The following is a 23,653-nucleotide window of genomic DNA, read 5'->3' as shown; positions in this document are numbered from 1 at the left end:
TTTAACTGTGTATTATGATAAATGAATAATTCAGGTCATGTTAGGATTCTTATTTCTACCATCAGAACTAGACCATCATGTACTGGTTGTTCGGCGGTGGCTGTAGTCAGTAGGAGGGTCAAAAGTTCATCATGTACCTGATTTGTGCTCATTTATTCAATAGTCTGATTAATTTGAAGCAGAATAAATGACTCACTTCATATTCTTGAGGCTTCTCTTTCTGCAGACTCATTGCACCAAATGTGTTCGGCCGTATTCAGCGTTTTGTCCCTTTTTGTTCTGTGGTATAAATAAGTTCATTCAAATATAATTCTGATCCACTGCTCTCAGCAGATGATGGGATTTCAGACCATGACAGCTTGAGTCAACATTTATTCTGTATCCATTGTGGAGCAACACTCTGCACTGAGCTGCTCTCACTCAGCAGAAAGTGGAAAATGGGATGTGTTGGTTTCCACTATCAGCCGCCTGCAGGCCTTATGTAATGAGCTCCGTGTTTCTCCAGTGGTGAAGAGGTTCCTCAAACTAGGTATCACTGCATTTCAGAGTCTACTGTGGTTGAATGTGGGTTTAATATCACACGGGCGCTGATCTGATGACTGACCAGAGGAGGGAAACGGGTTATTTGCTCCTCAGCAGCAGAACAGGTGAATTGAATCTGAGTTTCAGAGGGATGCAGCAGCAAAGCTCAGTCTTCTTCTACACTCGCATCAATGTTCCTTTCATCCCAGCTAGTTTGAAGTGTTTCATAATCATTTACATTTTCTTGCACCTGATGACAAATTACCTTCGTTTCCTGAGGCTCTTTTCTTGCAGCCGTCACAGAGCAGGTGTGAACTCGTTGCTTTCAGTAAATGCATCGACATATTTTTATGATTGCACCTGAATCTCTGACTTTGATCCTGGTGTCGATGGAGACGTTGATCTTTCTGCCTCTTTCCCTTTGACGGAAACGTAAGCAGCCATTTTATTTCCTTTTGTCAAATACAGTCATACAGTACATTGTTTTTAACATGAAGTTAGGTATCACGGGTTCGAGTCTTAGGTTACTGGGGTTAACTGTCCATGTATGTCTCGGGTCCAGGCCATCATGATCCAAATATATCAAAATCAAGTTACCGATTAACAATGTCCGCAGACACAATACATTTCACATAACATTTCATCAAGACATTATTCTGAAATAGTATGACCTGCATATGTCCATTGCTTAAAAGGGGAAACAAAGGGAAAACAAAAGCAATATATATATATATATATATATATATTTTGCTCATATCAGATGAAAATGTAGAGCAATCGGGGACCAGTTGTTTTTAAAAACCTCTGTTTTCAGTTGTAATAGTGCAGTCAAGTTCTGAAGTATCTCATTTTAAGCTTCCATCCAAATTCCTTCCAGTTAGGACTACTGGTTACTCTGTGTCCCTGTTCGAATGATTTTTCCCATTGTTCATCAGAAATTGTTATTTTCATCTCTAGTTCCCATTTTTCTTTGATATCGAAATTATTCTCCTTTAGTTCTTCCTGCAATATCCTGTATAAATGTGATATGAACTTTGCTTTCACTGTTCCTTGAATTGCCGATATGAAGAAGTGTTCCATTTTGGATGGTGGTGAGCAGAGCTTTTCCCATTCTTGATGTGTATGTAAATAATGTCTTATTTGTAAGTATCTGTAGAAGTCTTGGGTTGGTAACTCATATTTCTCTTTAAGCTGTTCAAATGACCTCAGTACACCTCCCTCGAACAACTGGTCCAATACTACTCTTCCCATCTCTCTCCATCGTTCAAAACACCTGTCCAGTCTAGCAGGGAGAAATTCTGAGTTACTTGCTATTCTTATAGCTCTGGATATAGTCATGGGGAGAATTGTTGCAGGTTAAAGAGAAATGAATCTCAGTCTCACTGACCAACGGAACATAGTGGACCTATATAATGTGTGAGAAGGAAACAGACCTGGATGTGCTACACTTAAATAAAACTGTTGAAAGGAGAAGAGAGGAAATGGCTTTTGAATTAAATTTGCATCGTCAATCTGGAGCCGAATCACAAACTGTATGAATCAAATCCATATTTAACCCAGTTGTGTCTGGATGGCAGCGATCCAACAGGAAGTGACCACGCTTCTCGTCCATCTGCAGATCCACTCATCCACCCGGCTTCCTGTCGCAGCCGGGCCGATAGCATCAGACGCTCGGCCATGACTCAGGATCATGCAGCTTCAGAGCTAAAGATGCTAATCTGGTAAAGTGAGGCTCACGTTCCCACTGGGAGACGAGTCACAGCCGGAGTCAAATACATTATTAAAACACGAGCTGCCCAATGAAATGCATTCATCAGAGAGAAACTGTTTTTAAAGACACAATCTCATCCCCGGGGTGGAGCCAATGTCTTTCTTTTTTTTACTTTTTTTTTTTACAACTTTATTTATCATTTTCCCATATTGAAAACAGTGACATCATTAGTTAGGAATTTCTTTAAAAAGTTGTGCACCCGCCCCCCACCCCCCAACCAGGTGGCATCCCCACAAACATATCCACAAAAACACTCACATGTCACACTGACAGACAGAGCACCAAAAGAAGAAAGCAAATATAGACAAATACAAAAAACCTTTCTGTACCTTTAACATAAGAAAAAAGTCCCAACAGTCAGAATATAGGCATTGAGAAGACTAGGACGGCAATCAGAGAAGGAAAGAGGGAAAGATAAATACATACTAAATAAGAACAAGGATTCAGGCAAAAGGCAAGCTCTTGATATGTGTCATGAACTGTGACCAGGTTCTGTCGTATTTAACCTCCGACCCGTGTACTGTACATCTAATTTTTTCCAGAGCCAATCCCAACATCACCTCTCTAATCCAATGAACATAGGCAGGAGGATTCTTCCCCTTCCAATTCAGCAGAATCAGACGTCGGTGGTAACAGTGCAAGAACCCGCCGTCACGACTTTAATTCCACTTCTATCATGACACTGTTTCTATAATACCGTCAGGTTAGAAGCAAACACTGGGTAGTAGTAGTTAGTGCCGGGAGTCCCTGCTGACTGTGTGTGGAAGCTGGGGGGAGCTAGGTCCGTGTAGCCTCTAGCTACATGTAGCCTCAAGCAGATTCAAGCTGTGGAATCAGCAACACAGTTCGGAAACAAGACCGGGGAACCGCTGCGCTAAGAAACGATTACATCAGCATCTTGACCCGCTGGGTGTCACTTTATTTAGTTCTGTTAGTTGCCATGGTTCAGTGTGTGGGACGCAGGCTAACATGTCAACAGAGACACGTGGACTTCTTCTTCCCAAATGGGGTAGGCTTCTCTGAGCTCGTCTTCCGTTGCGCCACCTATGGGTTTGGCGATGAATTTTTTCCGACGGACTGTGTCGGAGAAGTAAAAATCAAAAAGACTCTTTGCCCCCGGACACGTAGTAGTATATAAGAGCCTTTACTACACCGAAAATAGCTATCAAAGGGTCAGGCTGCAGTGTTCTGCCAGGTATTGCGGAGAGTGATTGGAAGACTGAAGACCAGAAACCATACAATGATGGACATGACCAAAACATGTGTCCCAAAGAAACAGGAGAATATTGACATCTAGGACAGTTTGGTGCAACATTAGGGTTTAGACAGTCTGTCGTTAGAATAATGCAGTGATTCTCAAACTGTGTGGGGCGCGGAGGCCTAACAGGTGGGGCGCGCGACCGGGAGGAGGAAATGTGAGGCGGAACTAATATCATAGCCGAACTAATGTTTTGACGTCTGCATCTCTTTAACGGCGGAGCAGTAAACAAATCGGTCTTTCGCCGTAGCCAGTACGATGAAACCTGTCTTGCTCTTGGGTTCACAGTCAATGTGGTAGGACATGAGGAGAGACAAGTGTGTATTTTATGTCTGAAAAGTGAAAACTCTATGAGACCAAACAAATTAAGAAGACACTTAGAAACATTACACCCCAGTCCCATGCATGTCTTCTTTTTGGTTGAGCTTTATCATCTTTGTAACAAAGTGATTTTTAATTGAATTAATTTTTTCTCTATTATTGAAAAAGAACAGACTGATGGAGGAATGTAGTGATAAATGTCACCAAAAGTACTTCATTTATGTTGAATTTAAGCAAAGTTGTGGCACTATTTTTTGAAATAAGCGACAAATGTCACAAAAAGTTGTTTGAAGAATGATTTTTCAAACAACTTTTTGTCAGAAATTCATGAAAGTAATGTGGATTTAATGTTCATGTGTATATAAATACACATGTTAAACTTGGCCCATTTTGTTGGGGCGGGGGAGCGGGTGGGGAATGAAAAATATTTTAGACCCAAAGTGGGGCATGACAGAAAAAGTTTGAGAACCACTGGAATAATGCAGCCTGTGTACAACCTTAAACTGAATCAAGCCATGTCTGCCAATGTCTTTCTGATCAACACACACACACACAGGCAGCGGTGAGAGAGTCGCTCAGCTATCTCTGCTCCACTGGAGTGGTTCACACTCACTCGGCTCGTATCTAAAGGACGCCGCTTTGTTAACAGCTCGACTTCAAGTGGTCGACCAACAGACGCCACAGACCCTGAACTGGAGGAGCTGAGATCCTGGAGGACGTGTGTTTCATTGGCTCTGGAGGAAAGGAGAGTGTGTGTGTGTGTGGGTGAGAGGTTAATGGAGTGAAACTGGAGAATCGAGGAGCAGGTCGTGAAGGAACTTGTGGGAACACGTGTGGAGAGTCACACTTTACAACCCATGCAACTTCACTGGAGAGCAGCAGAGACATAACTCCAGTGGATCAGGTGACTGTTAATCCCAGGGTCTCCTCTGGCTGGAGAAATAACTAGAAACAGAATGTATTTGTCAAATAGGGCAGATCTCAGCTGGGGGGGGTGGGGGTGGTGCAGTCTCTCTGTGTTTTGGGTTGAGGAGGCTGCTGCTGCATTTATCTGATGATTCCCTGGTGCAGGATTAAAGTTGTTAAAGTGATTATGGGATGAAATTGCTTTGGATGAGAACTTCTCTGTTTTCACCCTGAATCCGTTAAACCACTGAACAGAAAAACAAATTGGACATAGAGAACTCGTCATTTGGCTTCGGGGGGGGGGGGGCGAAAATGATAATTTTTTTTGTTTTCATGAATGCGATGTGTAAAAAGGAAAGGAAAGGGGGGGGTGAGACACACACACAGGACTCTACTTGACCTTTGCCACTCTCTCTCACTGTCCCACTATAATAAACCCTTTCATTCAGACAGACACACACACACCGGCAGGCCCGTCCCCCCCCCCCCGTCCCGTCCCCCCCCCCCGGCTGACATGTGGGCCGACTGCACAGAGCGTCATTTAGCACGGGGTCATTTGTCACATCAAAGCATTCCTTGACGCGCGGAGGGAGGCGCTCTGTAATCTGTCAGGGTTGAAACGTAAACAGGCCGGATCAGCAGCAGCCCCCCCCAACCCCCCCGCTGTCAAATCAGCTCTGACCCTAAAACCCCCCAAATTGTTCTCGGTTGGAATACGTTTGCTGGATGAAATCTGATCTGAATTATTGTTTCCGGTCGTAAGGCTGCGAGAGAGACGTAAAGCACACGACCCAGAATCTGTGGATCCTCTGCAACCGGATCTGAACGTGCGTGTTTCCAAAAGGAATTGTGTTTTTATTGCACAATATATCAAACTGCAGAAACACAACTGTCTTATCTTTTAAGCCATGTATAGGGTTATGTGACAACAGGGCTGGAAAATTCAATACCTTCGCCTTTTTTAACCCCCCCATCATAAATCCAGAACACATCCAGACCTCAAAGTAGATTTTTATTGTCCAGTGATCCAGTTTCTTTTGGGCCTAAAGCCGCGGGTTCACTAACGGAGCAGATACGGTTCTCGGGAGGAGATTTACAGCGGAAGTGGTCGATAGAAACAACAGCTCTGTTATTGTACAACATTCTGATGATTAGACTTTAACTGGGCTTTTAAAGTATCTAGAAAAAAAGAGAAAATTTGTTTATAACCCTGAGCAGAAAGGATATGATGTCATTCTCATGTCGTTAAGATCATATCTGTTTTTGAGATTAAATTAATCCACATTTTATTGTCGTCTGTCCCTGGTCTCCTCCCGTCTGCCGGTTCTGCCTTTACTAGCCTGTGGTTTAAACAAGGGGGTGTGAAGGGAGAGTGTGTGTGTCTCTGTGTGTATGTGTGTGTCTGTGGAGGAGCTATTGATTTCAGATGGATGCAAGGTGTTTGATTTCCTCTCAACATGTGAAGAAGACCCCCGACACCCAGCATTACAAGGTTAACACTCACTTCTTAATGTGACAGGACCAGGAACTGGAAGTGTTGTCCTCATTAACACAAACCTGACAGACGCTGCAGACACAGGACCAACACTTCACGGCACCATAACAGATTTTTCCTGCTTATGCTCAAACACAGAACCACAACACATTCCTTGGATGTGTTTTCCTCTTCTGGAGCCGTGTTTGCATGTGGATCAGAGACATTCAGACTTAAAACACGGTTTAAATGCCTAATTTAGTCGAATCTCAAGGTTTACAAACACTAAGATGACACCTCAGGAGCAGAATGGAGCCATGTTGTGTCTGAAGTCTCCGTCTCCATATAGATAGATAGATAGATAGATAGATAGATAGATAGATAGATAGATAGATAGATAGATAGATAGATAGATAGATAGATAGATAGATAGATAGATAGATAGATAGATAGATAGATAGATAGATAGATAGATAGATAGATAGATAGATAGATAGATAGATAGATAGATAGATAGATAGATAGATAGATAGATAGATAGATAGATAGATAGATAGATAGATAGATAGATAGATAGATAGATAGATAGATAGATAGATAGATAGATAGATAGATAGATAGATAGATAGATAGATAGATAGATAGATAACTTTATTCATCCCCGAAGGGAAATTAAGTCGTCATAGCAGCCGGTATATTTGAATACAATAAAATACAATACAATAGAATAAAATAAAAAATATTGAGGTAGAAAGAATAAAAACAGAAACACAAGATAAATAGGTAGATAAGGTGCAGTGGCAAGATGATGGTAATAGTACTGATGATATGATGGTAATGTTATTGTTAGACAATATATAAAAATAGAACAGTATATATAGTATATAATATAACATAATATATATTTATATATGATAGTAATTATACCAATATAATAGCAGTATATAGTAATAATGGCAGCAACAGTATATATAATAATAATAGTAAAAAATATAATAATAATAATAACATGTACACGTGTATAAATATGTGTATATAGAATATACAAAGAGTATGATATAATATGATATGATATATAGTAGAGGTATAAATATAAGTATTTGACTATACAATAGATAATATAATATACTATGAGTGTAAGAATATGTAGACAGAGTGTGCAAAAGAAAAATATTGCAATTCTATTTACCCCCGAAACTCTAGAAGTGTTTCAACAACCCCCCCTCCATGGGCATAGTGGTGAGTAGATAGTGAATTTAGATTTTTGGGTGAACTATCTCTTCAAGCATGTTACTTATTACTGACTGATGCCTGTTTTTGATTCTTGCTGCTATAATATTGCAAATTTTACACTGATCCCTTCTCTACTCTTCTCATCTCATCTCATTATTAGATACCAACCCACTGTCCATCCTTTTACTGGCTGTACTAGCCCCATGCACAGACTTTACTACTACATATTCTTATATATTTATATATGTTTTTGTTGTTTAATATATATATATATATATATATTTTATTGTACTTTCCACTCCAGCAGCACAAGAACACTTCCCTACTGGACACTGACACAATCATATCATTGCATTCCATTGCTGTATCTGTATATGTTCTCCGTATGTGATTTATTTATGTATGTCAGTGAGGTGTTTAAGTGTTTAAGCTACTGGATGATCTAAATTTCCCTCTGGATTAATAAAGTATCTATCTATCTATCTATCTATCTATCTATCTATCTATCTATCTATCTATCTATCTATCTATCTATCTATCTATCTATCTCTCTATCTATCTATCTATCTATCTATCTATCTATCTATCTATCTATCTATCTATCTATCTATCTATCTATCTATCTATCTATCTATCTATCTATCTATCTATCTATCTATCTATCTATCTATCTATCTATCTATCTATCTATCTATCTATCTATCTATCTATCTATCTATCTATCTATCTATCTATCTGTCTGTCTGTCTGTCTGTCTGTCTATCTATCTATCTATCTATCTATCTATCTATCTATCTATCTATCTATCTATAATTCCTTTTATCTTATCTGGTCTTTTATGTAAAGCACTTTGAAGAATTGCTTTAATGGTGAAATAAGTTGCACAATTAAACTCCTGCAGGATTAAACATCTTTTGACTGGTGTTGGATTTGACAGCTCCACTTCGACCAGTGCAGCCTCAGGAACCAGTAACCGTGTGTTAATGGGACCCACGTCCCACCAATGGCCGCGGATCGGGGGCGTTTCTCCGGCAGACTCTCGGTCAAACAGCCGCTGGTGGAACTGATGGAGAGGCGAAGCTGCATCAAGCTCCACGTAAACATATGCAACCAAACCGGAAGTACACATCTTAGGCGTCCAAATAAAGCACCACGAGGGGTTGGAGTGACAACGAAAACGTGGGTATTTGTCTCGAAAACAGCAACTGTATATACGTGTAATTTAATTGAACGTTAAACAGCACAAGTGTGTTCACGTGTAGAGAAGCTAGCGCGGTTATTTAAAGAGCAACGCTTTTATTGTGAAGGCGCCCACCGGAACGTGTTCCTGGCTGTTGGCTAGCTCCACTCGCTCCGGGGAGGCAGAGCGGTCAAACTCTCGGTAACTACCGCACTGTCTCACCGCTGGACTCGCTGCCCGGGACCGGGACACTTCCACTCCGCCTCAGGGTCCGGGACACGCCGAGAGACACCTCCCCTCCGACCGGGTCCTGGCTCCCGGGGGCTTTTCCTCTGTCTCTTACCCGGGGAAGCTCGAGCCTCAGCGGGGCGAAGCAACGGTCTCCACCCGCTCCGTGTTGTGATGGCTAGCCCCCGCTAGCATGCTAGCTAGCTACATGGCCGGTGCTGGAGCTGGTGCCGCCGCGGAGGAGAAGCCGAGAATCCGCTAGCTCGCCCGGCTGCTGCCTCTCCACAGACCCGTTCCCACCTCCGGACGTTCCCCGGTGGTGGAGCCACGTAGCGGTCAGGGTGCTGGGTGTTACCGGGAAGGTGAGCGTCACACGCCCGCCTACTTGTTAGAACTCGCCCCGGTTAGCGGAGCTCCTGGGCTCCGGCTATTCCCTGGATTCAGACACATTCCACCCGATCATTTAAATCGCATTCTCGTCCTTCTCCCGGTGTTGTCTCCCGGTTTTCTTCCTTTTGCATGAACCAATTAAAACAAATCACTTTATTGCGATGTCACCGGTTCTGTGTGACACTTTCAGCGGGTAAAGAAGCTTCATTATCCGGCTCTTGAAGTTAGCATGCTCCGCGGGGTATAGCCTGCCCCGGCCCGCCGTGCTGGCAGCTCCAGTGGAGCCGGGCTGTCGGTGCAGATAACCCGGGGACAGGCTTCACATCTGCACGGTGGTACAGCCCGGGGTGAGGGAGGAGCTGCTACCCGGACACAGCACCTCTGCACCGGGGGAATGTCCACCTGATGATCGGTGTAACACACTCACTCTCCTGCTTTCTCTCCACTTGGTTCTGCAGGTTCGAAAGATGATATCCAGATCCAGAGGGTTCCTCAACATGTTCCTCAACGTGCTCCTCAACACCAGGGACTGATTTTCTTCACAAAGCACCATGCACCTCCTCAGGCTGGACCTCCATCACCTCTGCAGAGATTCCTCCTCCTTGCATCTGGATTCATCAGGCGGTTTTTAAAGACCCCCAAAAAACACTCAGGACTGGATGTGCAGCCTTATCTCTGTTCCCCCCCTCTCCCCTTCCAGCTTATACCTGGTGAAACATTAACAGTGTGTCTGTGTGGGTTGGATATGCACAGATACATATAGTCGACTGTCAGTGTGAACTAAAGCCCAGAGGAGGACTATCCTACACAGGGACAGACCCACACAGGAACATGGCCTCTGTGTGGAAGAGACTGCAGCGGGTGGGGAAGCATGCCTCCAAGTTCCAGTTCGTGGCGTCCTACCAGGAGCTGATGGTGGAGTGCACGAAGAAATGGTGAGTGTGTGTGTTTTTGGGGGGGAATAACTGGTCATTTAATCCCCAATGCAAACTGTGTGTGTGTCTGTGTGTGCTGGAATGCCGAGCTGGTTCCTGGTGTGGTTATAACTCACACACTGGCTCACACAGTCTCCTTGGTCTCCACGCTGGGAGGAGCCAGGTCGCCTTGTAAAATTACTACGTGTTTTTTCTTCTTCTTCTTCTTCTTCTTCTGCTGTGCACCAGTGTTGAATTTGCTCAGTTTTGAGTAAAGAAGCTGACTAGCAGAGAGATTTCCCTTCAACCTGAAGCTGACACGTCCGGTACACAAAGTCCAGGGATGAGCTGTGAAGTGGATTTGGACTTCATGAAACTCGAAGTGAATCCGGAACATGTTGTTCTTTTTAAAGTTAGGATCTGGCCCTGCTTGAAATGTGCAGAAAGTTATATTACAAGAAGCTTGTTTACACATTCATTCACATCCACAACTACTGAAATATGAGCTGCTGCCTGGGAATAGTCCTTCAAGTCAACTCACTGTTCTTTGCATCTCATACTCCTGATTTCAAATATCGTTTTTGTGGACGTTAGTTTCGATGACCCTGAGATATAAAAGGTTAAATGTTGTAGAAAGCAGATCCTCCCTCCTCTTCTCGTAAGAAGTGAACCCAGCGTTAGAAATCACAGCAAACATCTACACACGGACACAATCTGCAATATCAACAAACCCGTTATGATTTGTTTGTTCATGTTTAGCTTCGGTTAAGCAGCTTTTCCCATGGTTACAATCTCTCCGGGTAAAAACAACATCACCATAGTGACAATGACACTCGGTAGAAAGGGGGGGTGGAAGAGTTATCCACTGTGTTATCAGAGGTGAAGATGGAGCAGAGAGATGGTCCGAGGGTCCTGCAGGTATGTGTGTCCCTGTAATGAGAGCAGAGCATGGACTTGTAAAGGAGGGATGTAGCCTGCGGTGGTGGATTCCTCCAGCGGACGGCTGTAGGCGTAACTAATACACTGAGCTCCGACCTGGGACAGATGTTAACGTGTTGGAGAATGGAATGAGAAAAATGTACATCTCTTCCCAGAGCAAAGGGTGGGTGGGCGCCCAACACAGGCAGGAATATGCTTTGTTTTCAGATCCGAGCTTTGCTCTTCTTTGTTTTTCAATGGGGGGAAAAAGAAAGAAATGCAACTAGATATATATATACAGACGTTTGTTGGTTTAAAATTAATCATGATGCTGCAGAGTAGTTTGGGAAAACAAGGATTTATAAAGACACTTTATCTCAGCTAATCAAACCAAGGAAATAATAATAAAACCTCCTGGTTTCCAGCGTCTTTTGTTATTAACGTAACGTGGTATTTAAATAGCTTCTGATGAGGGTTTTACATTCAGTGTGTGTCTGAGTGTGTGTCTGAGTGTGTGTTGCTTCAGGGTCTCTGCTCGGCGTCAAGTGAGTGTTTCTGTGAGGAAGCGTTGGCACACCGGCTCTGCCTTCCTTGGAATTCATCGGTATGTTATTGTTGCGATGGAAACTTTCCGTCTACACACACCGGGGATAGTCCCCCCCCCCCGGAGCTCAAATGGATCTCAAATCCTGGAGAGACATCAGGAGGGATTTTTTTTTTTTAAAACCCACTTCCCTTTTTTTTAAATTCATGGAATCAATAACAGGAAGAAAAACTCGATGTACATTGTGTGAAGTGTAGAAGCCTTTTACACACTTCACCGACACTCAGGCTCCGTGGATTAATCTCTAACGTGCAGATCGTTTAGGAGAACACTCAGTAGTTAAGAGCTACAAGAGATTCCCATGCTTTAGCTGTGATCAGTCGCTTCACTCCTCTTCAGTGGACAGACTTTGAGGTTACCTGTGTATTTTCATCAGGTCAGAATTAACGTGTTGATGCTTGAATCTTCTTTGAAGGCCTCACTTTGAAAACTGTGGGGCTGTGGTGGAGTGTGAACGGGCAATGAGGACGTTTGGACGTTTGGAAACAATGACAGTCTCCAGCATTTGCCTCCTGATTGGATCTGATCAGTCACAACTCGGAGAAGGAGAAACATTGAAAGCATTTACTGTCTGCATCAGTTCCACAATGTTGTCGGTCCAAGAAAAGAAATCTCATTATCCACATGCCCAGTGTACATGAATGGTCATGTGGGTACGGACGTGGACACAAAGCCAAAGAGCTCACAAGGACGAAGACCGTTTTATTTTAAAGACGCTGCTTTAAAGCTGAAACGTAAAGGAGAGAAGACGTAGACACACTTTTCTACTGTCACGGAACGTAGACCTGCCAGAGCAGAAGAAGCATGATGATGGATTCGACTGTTTGTTCTCTCCACGCACTGATCTGAGAGCAGGCAGCATGTAGAACCATCTGGGAAAGTCACCTGCAGATGAAAGATGATGGGACTTTATGGACCCTGACACCGAAGTCCACCGTCGGCCTTTGGGAATTGTCGGCCGGTCGTTAAGCACCTGTTGCCGACTGTTAATCATAGTTTTTACGGCTTGAGGTATTTGTACTTTTTGACCTTCATCACGTCGAGTTAGTGACAGTGAATCCATGCGAGAGAGTTTCCTGTCAACAAGGAAGACATGATTGATTCCCCCACTTGACGGAGGTCTCACCTAATTTTATCATCTCTGCATTTTTCCTCAACAAGCTGACAATCTTTTTTCTCCTTGAACAATTTGCTCACTATTGTTATTTTAGTAATTGAGACACGAGGTCAAGGACCGGGGGGGCGTGTCCTGTCATATTCTTTGTTTGTAAAGCAATTTTTGGGTCTTTATCTTTGGCCCAGTTGCTCCGGAGCAGAGGGAGTTAGCATTCCTCTCACACGCCCATCTCAGACTCCACAATCAGTTCCTACCAACCACTGAAACATTAATGAGTTCAGTGTTTGTGTTAGCCGGTGAAATGAAGCACCACTCACACTGCTGCAGCACGGCCTCCTTTGAAATGTGATATTAACGTCTTTGATGAACACTAATAACTTAATTTTGTGTAGACGTTTCTGCAGCAGTTTATTAAAATCATTGATCCCTTACAGTCTTCAGGTGATTTGCCAAACTTATTGTAGATTTGTGATGCTGCAGTGTCCTCGTGTGCTCTGTGTTTTGGGATCATCACCACAAATATGTCAACTATTACAGACATTTGGCGTTTTTTGTCGTCTTCCTGTTGTTGTTGTGAGTTGTAAGCCTTGTGATCGTGTGTCCTCGTCCTGGTGTCAGTGCTGGTAACGTTAGATCAGAGCCGTGACGCACACAAACATCCCTACGATTAAATATCCTGGTCTGAGAATAACTAATCATAATTAATGTTGATGAGTAGAAGGCTCAGACGAGAGGTTTTCACTTGCTCTTGAATGCACCAGTTCTTTGCTTCTGCACAAACTGTGAAACCGTTTTGCGTCCCTGGAGTTTTTCTTGTTTCAGTTATTGTTATGATGCATTTGTTGTACATACTTAAGGCCAATTTATGCCTCTCCGTTTTTTCTATTACGGACAGATAAGACCGCCCTATCCGTCGTGAAACGTCCTCTCCGAGGGCTTCGGACAGCTTTTCGTACACGTCTGATTTTTCTAACTATCCGTCTTCATGTTGGAGACCCGACGGACGAACTGGGGGGAGCTAGGTCCGTGTAGCTTCTAGCTACATGTAGCCTCAAGCAGATTCAAGCTGTGGAATCAGCAACACAGTTCGGAAACAAGACCGGGGAACCGCTGCGCTAAGAAATTATAACATCAGCATTTTGACACGCTGGGTGTCACTTTATTTAGTTCTGTTAGTTGCCATGGTTCAGTGTGTGGGAGGCAGGCTAACATGTCAACAGAAACACGTGGACTTCTTCTTCCCAAATGGGGTAGGCTATTCTGAGCTCGTCTTCCGTTGCGCCACCTATGGGTTTGGCGGTGAATTTTTTCCGGACGTAGACTGACGGAGAAGTAAAAATCAAGAAGACTCTTTGTCTCCCGCTGAGACCTCTCCGAGAAACGGACACGTAGTAGTATATAAGAGCCTTTATGTTGGCTAATTATGACCCTGTGTGCTGGCCTAGCTTGGAGCAGGGTATTGGTTTCATCTATGTCTATGTACAGGAGGTACAAAACAAACAGCAACATGGACCGACTTTCATCAAACGTGGTGGGAATCTTCCTTGGGAGTCCGGATTTTTGCTAATGTGCTAAAGCAGGGGTCTTCAACGTTTTTCAGGCCACGGACCCCCAAACTGGTGGAGAGATGGAGCATATATATACTATATATAGTGTATACAATTGTGTTTTTTATTGAATTGGGCCTAGTGCCACGTATAAACATAGCTACCCTGTTATTTTTTGCTTTCGATACTAAGCTATTCAAATATTACACAGTTTCATATATTCATGTTTTTAATTTAAACATGTGCAAGGTACAGGGTGGCCTTACCACTGCCTTTTATAAACATACGTCTTGCATACAACACTGAGCTATTACAATAATTCACAGATTCATGTTTTTATTTTAAACATACATGTAGAAGAGACAGTGAATCCTCAAGGCAGGTGTATTTTAAGACATTTAAATTTGTGGGAAAAAAATTGGTTGGAAAATAAATAAAAATTTTTTTTTTTTATCTCAACCAAAAATTTCGCGACCCCCCTGCAGTACCTCCACGGACCCCCATAGGGGTCGCGGACCCCCTGTTGAAGACCTCTGTGCTAAAGGATGGTGAGTCTAAATGAGACCTAGAGACCAATGGGTTTGTGTAGAGAAGGATTTGTCATTATGAAACCATAGTGGCCCGCTCCGTTGATGATTTTCATTGCTTTGCTATTGATGTTCTAAACTAGGCTATATCATCATAATTTAGACAAGTTTCTGACCAGAGTGGCTTGTTGAAATCCTCGGATACAAAACAATACTTGTGATTTCATTCAGTGAAGAAGGACTCAACATGTACGAGTGTGACCCCTGTTATCCTCCCGCTTACTGTCCCCTGAGGCTGCTGCCTTAGAGAAAGAATGCGTTTTTACTCAACTTGTCTGGTACGATACAGTTTGTCAAACAACATCAAAAGTCCAGGACTGACATTCCTGCTGACAGATGTGTTGACACACGTGGCGTGGAGGATATGCGGGTGATACACTGGAAACACCACAGAGGTTGCGCTCGATTCCTCGGTAATTCCACCTGGTTTCGTGGAAGCGTGACTAAGAGAGGCTGCTTCCCCATCGCTGGCACATGGAAAGACGAGGACGCTTCAAGAGAAAGAGGTTTTCACAGACTGATAGCACGCTGATACATGCGCACACAACTTACTCATTTCATTGGGATTTTATATTCACGCCCGTAAACACTTTCATCAAACCACAGAAACAAACAGATTTACACCTCTCCTTCGAGGTGTGGAGCCCTGCAGCATCGGAACTGATTTTGTCGAGTGTTATTGCACCACTGCACCATGTGATAGACGTGTCCTACATTATCAGCCCAGGTTGTTTATTCATTACACACCTAGCAACCTTATTTTCATTCACCTTGTGCTACAGAATCAATTAGAATTTTGCACTTGCAGCGTTCTAAAGAGCAGCAGACAAAGGATTGCTCTTGAACAAATGAGCAAACTGCATTACCTTGAAAGGTTCACCCTGGATTCACTCCTCTGCCGGTGGTTGTGCATTAACCAGCATGATCCTGTCTCTGTGTCCTGTGTCTTCAGGGGACAATTTTTATATATTCGATAGAAAACCACTGCACCACCAGTGTCACATCTGCCTCATGTGCTGCAGTCGGTGCAGAAAATGTATTAAATATTAGTGTCAGAATTAGGGTTGCAAAATTCAGGGAATATTCAAAGTTGGAAACTTTCCATGGGAATTAACGGGAATATACGGGAATTAACGGGAATAAACTGGTAATGTTGTGGGTAATTTATACTAACTGTATTTACCTTGTCATATACAGACATAAATATAAACATTTTGTTGTGTCATAGACTGATTTGAGCCCTGAGGAAACTTTGGGCACTTGACTATATGCTTCTGCATCGTTGTGTCATTCTTAACATAGGTCTTTGCACAGTATTTGCAAATGTACACAGCCTTTCCTTCTACATTGGATGGGGTGAAATGTCTCCACACATGAGAGAGTGCACGTGGCATTGTTCTGTAGAATAAGATGAGAAATAAGTTTGTAAAAAAACAATAATGCAATGCCAGAGATATAAATAGTTAGCCAAACAATTGGAATCGTCTGTAAACATATTTTACAATTGATGGCTAAATGAATGGAAATAGGCTAGATGAACAGATGAACAATCCTCAATCAGCATTTTGCTGCATTACCTACATCTTTAAAATAGAGTTTTGAATGATGTTTTTATTGCTCAGCGTTTAATTTGTGTTTTTTTTTTTTTCAAAATTCCCAAAATTCCCGAGCTAAAATTCCCATGGAAAGTTTCCGGAAAGTTTCCGGAAATTTACCCGAAACTTTCCGCCCCTTTGCAACCCTGGTCAGAATACTCTACACACAATGTCTAAATCACCCCGAGCACCTTTCTCTGGGTGATGCTCTTTCTTTATGTCGATATCTTCAGGTCCGATAAGTCGGTCGAGCTCTAATTAACGCTGTCAGTCGACTTGTGCCTCACTCTCACTGTGAGCGGCATGTGTCAGGCTGTGACATGTTGTCGTCTGCTGAGCATGTGTGCGATGTGGCACACGTCCATCATGTCTCTGCCAGGGGGACGTCCTCCTGCCAACTGGCCTGACGTGGCTCTCCATTCTATTCAGATTCGCAGGCTGTGACACATTCCTGAGCAAGTTTGGCACCAGGAGGTGATTCCACTGCCAGGTGATAGTACGGAGCGCTACTACGTGTTGTGTAGATGTTCTGGATCAGAGAACTTTGGGTTATCACTGCAGAACCTTTTCATAGAGAATCATTTATATTCCTCCGAGTGAAGTGATTTCCTTGCTGAAGTCTGGTTAGTCTGCTGGTTCATGTGTTTGTGTTGAACGGAGCTGATGCTCCTCACAGGCCAGAAGCAGAGCGGTTCACTCCAGTCGATAGCAGAGTTGTTCGTATGCTTGTAACGTCGTCAGTGTTGTTGATTTAACTCTGATGGTTGTGTTCTCCCCTTCCAGCTCTTCATCTCCCTCCTGTGATTCTCTAATTGTTTTCCTGCACCAAGCCCACGGCTGTCATCAGGGGCAGCTTTCATGCTACCATCAAGGCTCCTCTTTCAATTTTTCTATCCCCTCTTTCCCTTTTATTTCCTCCTCTCCTTATTACTCTTTTCTCTTTACCTCCCCTCACTTCGCTCTCCTGTTCCTCCTTCCGATAATGTTCCTTTAACTGCTTTGCAGTGGAATCCACCCACGTGTAATGTTCTGTGCAGCAGTTACGGGCCCAAACGGGTATTTACACACCCGCCTTCACACACACACACACACCGAGAGGAATGACACATGGCCGGGCTGTGAAGGAGTCAATGAGCTGTTAAATGTGATGGAATCTCTGCTGTGCGTCTGCCTCTGTGCTGCCAGTCGGAGCAGCGCCCCCTGGAGACTGCTCATCGCTCATCAGCCTGCAGACGTTCAGCATCACTGTGCATTCTGTGAGTCTCTGAGGAAGGTGAAGGGAAACACTGCAGGTGGAATGTGTTGCATCTATAAAGAGATGTGGTGCAGGTGGAATCTGCTCTTTGAAGACAAAACTGTTTGAAGGTCCCTGTTTCTATAAAAATGTCCTAAAAACATCTATGTCCACACAAGCGTTTTAGCTTAGACTCATTAATAATTCACGTCCATGCCAGCGCACCTTAAGGAGCATATCAGGTGACCATTCACATGCACTTTACATGTGCACGCAGGTGGAAGCAGGGAGCAGAGTCTATAGGCTCTTATATACTACTACGTGTCCGTTTCTCGGAGAGTTCTCAGCAGGGGGCAAAGACTCTTTTTTTGATTTTTACTTCTCCGTCAGTCTACGTCCGGAAAAAATTCACCGCCAAACCCATAGGTGGCGCAACGGAAGACGAGCTCAGAGAAGCCTACCCCATTTGGGAAGAAGAAGTCCACGTGTCTCTGTTTACATGTTAGCTCCTCCCACACACTGAACCATGGCAACTAACAGAACTAAATAAAGTGACACCAAGCGGGTCAAGATGCTGATGTAATCGTTTCTTAGCGCAGCGGTTCCCCGGTCTTGTTTCCGAACTGTGTTGCTGATTCCACAGCTTGAATCTGCTTGAGGCTACATGTAGCTAGAAGCTACCCGGACCTAGCTCCCCCCCAGCTTCCACACACAGTCAGCAGGGACTCCCGACACTAACTACTACTATCCAGTGTTTGCTTCTAACCTGACGGTATTATAGAAACAGTGTCATGATAGAAGTGGAATTAAAGTCGTGACGGCGGGTTCTTGCACTGTTACCACCGCAGTTAGCATGGTGGCTAGCCTAGCCCGCTAGCCTAGCCTGCTAGCGCCGTTTTGAAAGCTCGTTATAACCGTATGTGACCGTGCACACATGCCGTCAGTGCTCGAACGAGCCACCGTCAGCCGGACAACTCCGCTGGCTTAACACACACGTCACATTAATCGTAGAATCATAGCTGTGTTTGGGTTTGATGCTACATGGAAGTAAACAGGAAGTAAACAGGAAGTTTGAGGTCCGGAAATACGGAAATGACGTCATACGGAAATGATGTCGTTCGCGGACCAATCACAGCCAAGAGCGGTCCGTCGGGTCTCAAACATGAAGACGGATAGTTAGAAAAATCAGACGTGTACGAAAAGCTGTACGAAGCATTCGGAGAGGACGTTTCACGACGGATAGGGCGGTCTTATCTGTCCGTAATAGAAGAAACGGAGAGGCATAAATTGGCCTTATGATCTGCAGTGGACGGTTTATAAGAAGCAACAATGGTGAAAAGTAAAACAAGAGATATTGTTTCTTGGATTGACAACAAGGTGGAACTGTTACTGGCAGCAAGTGTTAGCAATGCTCAGAACCAATTGGGAAGCATGTGTGCGACTAAGTCATTGTTTCTTAACATCTCATTTTCTGCACGTAAACCACAACACAGCCCCAAAGTTTTCAAACTAAAAAGGAGTCGAAAGCATCTCTGGACTTCTCTGATTGGAGGAACTCAAAAACTCATGGGTAGCTTAGACGCTAGGTGTTGCAACAGTGATTCATAAGAGAGTTCCACGCCCCTTCTGCTAAGAGGAACACAAACACCTCTTCACCACAGTCCTGTGGGCGACCACAGTCATGCCACAGATCCTCCTGTAGATGCTCTCAGCCACAAGCAGGAAACTCAAGATTAGCTGAAGCCTTAGTGAATAAAAACAAAGAAACAGGAAAAGACCAAAAATACATAATGCAGAGAGGATTTTGATCTGCTAGCAAGCATGACGTCTGTAAATACACACTTAAATATATTTCCCATATTATAACACTCATTCTTGCCAGAAGTGCCTTTTGAGTACTTAATGCTTTATGTACTAATTCATTTGTTAAAAAAAAAGGAACAGACAACAATAGTAATCTCAAGATTGCTTGTAAAATTACTTTTAAATGTAGATAATATTTGTATATAGGTAGATAATGTTTGGTTGATTTAAGGGGGATAGAAATAAGAACTTAAAGGTCAATACAATCAGAAGGTCTTAGCTCACTAGCTAGGTCAACAGAGAACCAGTTAAACATGCAACTGCAAAGAAAAGAGCTACAGAAAAGGTACCTATAACAGCCATGCATATTTTATATTGTATTCCTTTCATTTTGTGTGTCAGACAAAACCAAAATGATGAGTAACATCACTGACTGCTGCCTTAAGAAATGTGTGTTGTTGTCCTCAGCAGGCTCCTTGTGTCTCTGCTGGCTCCCAGGCTCATGGTGGTTGTGGTTCCTCAGTCTCTCTCTGGGACTATTAGCAAACTGGTGAAGGGAGTGTCGCTTGTAAGCAAGAGGAGGTTTTATTACTAAATTTATCCCACTGAAAAACCGCTTCCCATCAATCCCTCCTTTATTTTGGAGATACTCCCAAACAAATTATCTGTCCTCTTTTCCTTCTATTCTGTTTTTCTTTGACATGAATGTGTTCAGGGATGTTTAGTCGAGCAAAGACATCGATGCTTTCATCGTTCTCTTACTCCTTCACTCACAGCACCATGCCCGTCTTTCTATCTTTATATTGTAGAAGTCCAAGTTTGAATCGAAGTTATGAGACTCGGTACATCAGCATAGAGAATACATTTCTTTGAGTTTTGCCGTCTCGGAGCCTCAGAGACTTTCTCAGACATACTGTTAAAGTTAGAAGAGAATTCGAGATGAGGTGGTGACGTAAAGTAACAAGACCAGAAAATTAAAGCCCAACCGTGATGGATTTGTTTGTTGCCGATCCCTAAAACCGATATATTCGAGATTGTTTCCGAAAATCAAGCTCAAACGAATTCTATGACTCACAATTTGTCCAGATATATTTGAAGTCACCCAGCGCACACTGATGAGATGTTAAACTCTTCTGTGAGGCCTCCTGCTGCTGCACTTTGCCATCTATGGTGCGGATTGATTACAAAGCCTGGTTTTCATGACAGACAGAATTATTATTAAAATATCTTAAACCAATATCAGCATAATCCACTTCTTCTTTGTGATCCGCGCACTTCTTGTTTTAACAAATTCACCTCAAAATCCTACTTCTGCTCGATGTTTTGCAGCTTCAGCAATAACTGTAGTCTGACGTGAAATGCTAACGATAGAACAGAGACAAACAATAAATCAGTATCAGTAACACCGCCTCTTAAACAGCTTTTACATGAATAAAAAGAGAAGCTGAAAAATATGGACAAAGATGCATTATTAAAAGATAAATGAACTCATACAATGTAAAATAACGTTCTATAATCAAATCTAAGAATGTCCGAAGCAGTAAAAAAAGAAAATGAAAAGGCAGAGGTAGTTGAACAACTTTTACAACTGCTTCTTCTCTGTCTTTTGCTGATCACACACACACAGTGGATACAGACGTTGTGTTAATGTAACATCGCACTTTGCCTCTTCGTGCCCAGAACGCGTGTTTTGTGTGTGTTCAGTTTATCAGTCCGTCTGGAGTGGGACTGTCGCACAGATTGTGTTTGCTCTGCTACGTCTGTCTGGAAAGCAGAGGCCACAGTCTGACTGCTGGCAAAGTGAGAGCAGTCCTTCCTCTCGCTTTCTGTCTCCCTCCTCCTCCTCCTCCTCCTCTCTTTCATCCGTCTGATCCCCCCCCTTCTCCAACGTCTTGCTGTCTGCTGCTGAATCAGAAAATCGCCAAGTGGGTCACGTATAAAAAACACATTTGTCGGCCAAGCTTTTCATGAGGAGCGTGGCTGTGGCAGTGAATTGCACTTTAAAAGCATTTTAATTGTTGCTGTGGCATTTCTATCTGTGGTAATAAGCTGTCATAGGAGGCTAGTAGCAGAGCAGAAATGCATTAAGCACCGGAGACTGCACATCACATGTCGAGCTGTGGGATATCCAGAGATACATTACTGCATAGAGTCGTTTAAACACTGTCGAGTCAGGATTTTGACAGGAATCAGCACAATGGCTGCATTGTAAAGACGAGCCTCACCTGACGGCATCAATCTGAAAAAGAGAAACTCAATAAGAGACAAATAAAAACTCTTAGAGTTCTTATTGGGGTAAAGTCAGAGAAAGCTCAGCTGAGGTTGCAGCATGTGAACGCACTGGGTCCTGTTGTGTAATCCTATCAAACTGCTTTGCTGGGTTTGGGAAGCATTTGCTTTGTAATGAATGCAAAGCAGAGAATACATGTGGTGTTAAAGCTTTCATACAGCTTTGCTCCGTCACTGTTGTGTTGTGAATGTGATAGTTTGACAGGAAGTTGCCGTCTTTCAGAGCAGTGCAAGAAAAACAAGGATCATTTCAATGAAGCTTCAATTCAGACTTTCTGTATTGGTCAATTTGTGGAGACCTGCACCCGCCTGCAAAGCTCTGTATCAGATCTGTTAACTTCAATTCTCTCCAAGTCAAATTCTGAGCAGAAGTGAGTGTGACTGTGGTGTCAGTGTTTCACAACAAAACCAATAGATGTTGAAAATACTGCACAATCTTTTTAATTTCTGATTTCTTACTTTTGTCGCCAACAACCCGGTGCAGGACTTTAATCACCTCTTATTAATGGGGAACCTTCATTCAAACTAAACCTCAAATCCACTGTCAACTGAAATCCTTACTGTTACCATCACGTTGTGCGACCGAGTGCTGATGAACACACACTCCCTCTTGCTCCCCGGTGGCTCGCTGATTCCAGTTACACACGGAGGTGATGTGCAACAGTGAGAGTAAAGCACAAAGAACACAAGTGACACCAAAAAGCATGCAGAGGTCATTTAGCCTGCAGGCAAATGGTTTACATTTTTCCCATAGCGCAGCACCAACAGTACAAAGGGAAAAACACAGAGAGGGATATCTGCTGTGTGTGTCTCTGTGTGTGTGTGTGTGTGTCTGTGTGTGTACGTGTGTGTGTGTTCGCGCTCTCTCTGTCATTGGACAATAGTTTCTCTATGTGAAGCTTCTCCTCAAGACTGAAGTTGTTGCCTGTCAGTCTCCCTCTGTCCCCATCTCCTCTGTTCTCTCACTTCTCTTCTCCCTCTTCTCTTCTATCTGTGTCGTCTTTCTCTCTCACAAACAGTCGTTCATTCTTTTCCAAAAAAACTGCTGCTTTGCTGTTGTTCTTCACGGGTCTTTCTCATAAGGACACTTGGACTCTGCCCAGTTAAATATTCATTGTTAAACACTACAGTAAACTCTCACTTGGTGATTTACACTGTTACTGATACTGTTGCAAAAATATCTGATACAGAAACACCTCTTTTTGGTAGAAAAGGCTTTTTTCAAAGTAGATGAAACTTTATAATACCATTTCTTTATTGCGGTTATTGATAATAACGTACTAAGTGGATATGAACCTGGTCCATTCAGGCCTTACCACGGCCATCAGGAACAATTTAGGGTTCCGTGTCTTGCCCAAGGGCACTGTGGCATGCAGACTGGACGAGCCAGGACTCAACCATCCAATTAGTAGCCGACCCGCTCTACCTCCTGAGCCACGACCCTAACCATACAACCAAGTTTTCACCATCAAAAAGACATTGCATTTGTCCTCACGAAACTAGTATTGAATTCAAACTGGTCTTCACGAGCACAGTAACACACACACTCAGCAACACTGCTCCTAAGGTGAGGACAACACAAGCCACTTCATCACAGCTGGTAAAAATAGAGTAAAGTGATTTTAATTGCTCCCTGAAGGACGTGCTGCTCCCGTTCTTCTGTCTGTTGTAAGGTCAAAGGTCAGCTTGGAACTGGAGAGCTCAAGAGCATCTGGTGGATATAACCTCATTGAGATCTGACCATCTCTGTGTTAGGTGTCCA

General features: G+C 43.3%; 1 protein-coding gene across 1 annotated transcript in view; it reads left to right on the top strand.

The window, feature by feature from the left end:
• Positions 1-8,855: 8,855 nt before the first annotated feature.
• The window catches only part of ehbp1 (EH domain binding protein 1), a 141,193-nt gene continuing 126,395 nt past the window's right edge, over positions 8,856-23,653 (top strand). Inside the window, exons 1-2 of the mRNA XM_061087257.1 lie at positions 8,856-9,255; positions 9,742-10,218. Of these exons, the coding sequence (XP_060943240.1) occupies positions 10,115-10,218 (104 nt within the window). The 5' untranslated portion in view covers positions 8,856-9,255; positions 9,742-10,114. The remainder of the gene's footprint in view (positions 9,256-9,741; positions 10,219-23,653) is intronic.

This window comes from Limanda limanda, chromosome 15, assembly GCF_963576545.1.
Source record: "Limanda limanda chromosome 15, fLimLim1.1, whole genome shotgun sequence".
NCBI lineage: Eukaryota > Metazoa > Chordata > Actinopteri > Pleuronectiformes > Pleuronectidae > Limanda > Limanda limanda.
The sequence above is the reverse complement of the archived record's forward strand: the minus strand, read 5'-3'. Positions and strand labels throughout refer to the sequence as shown.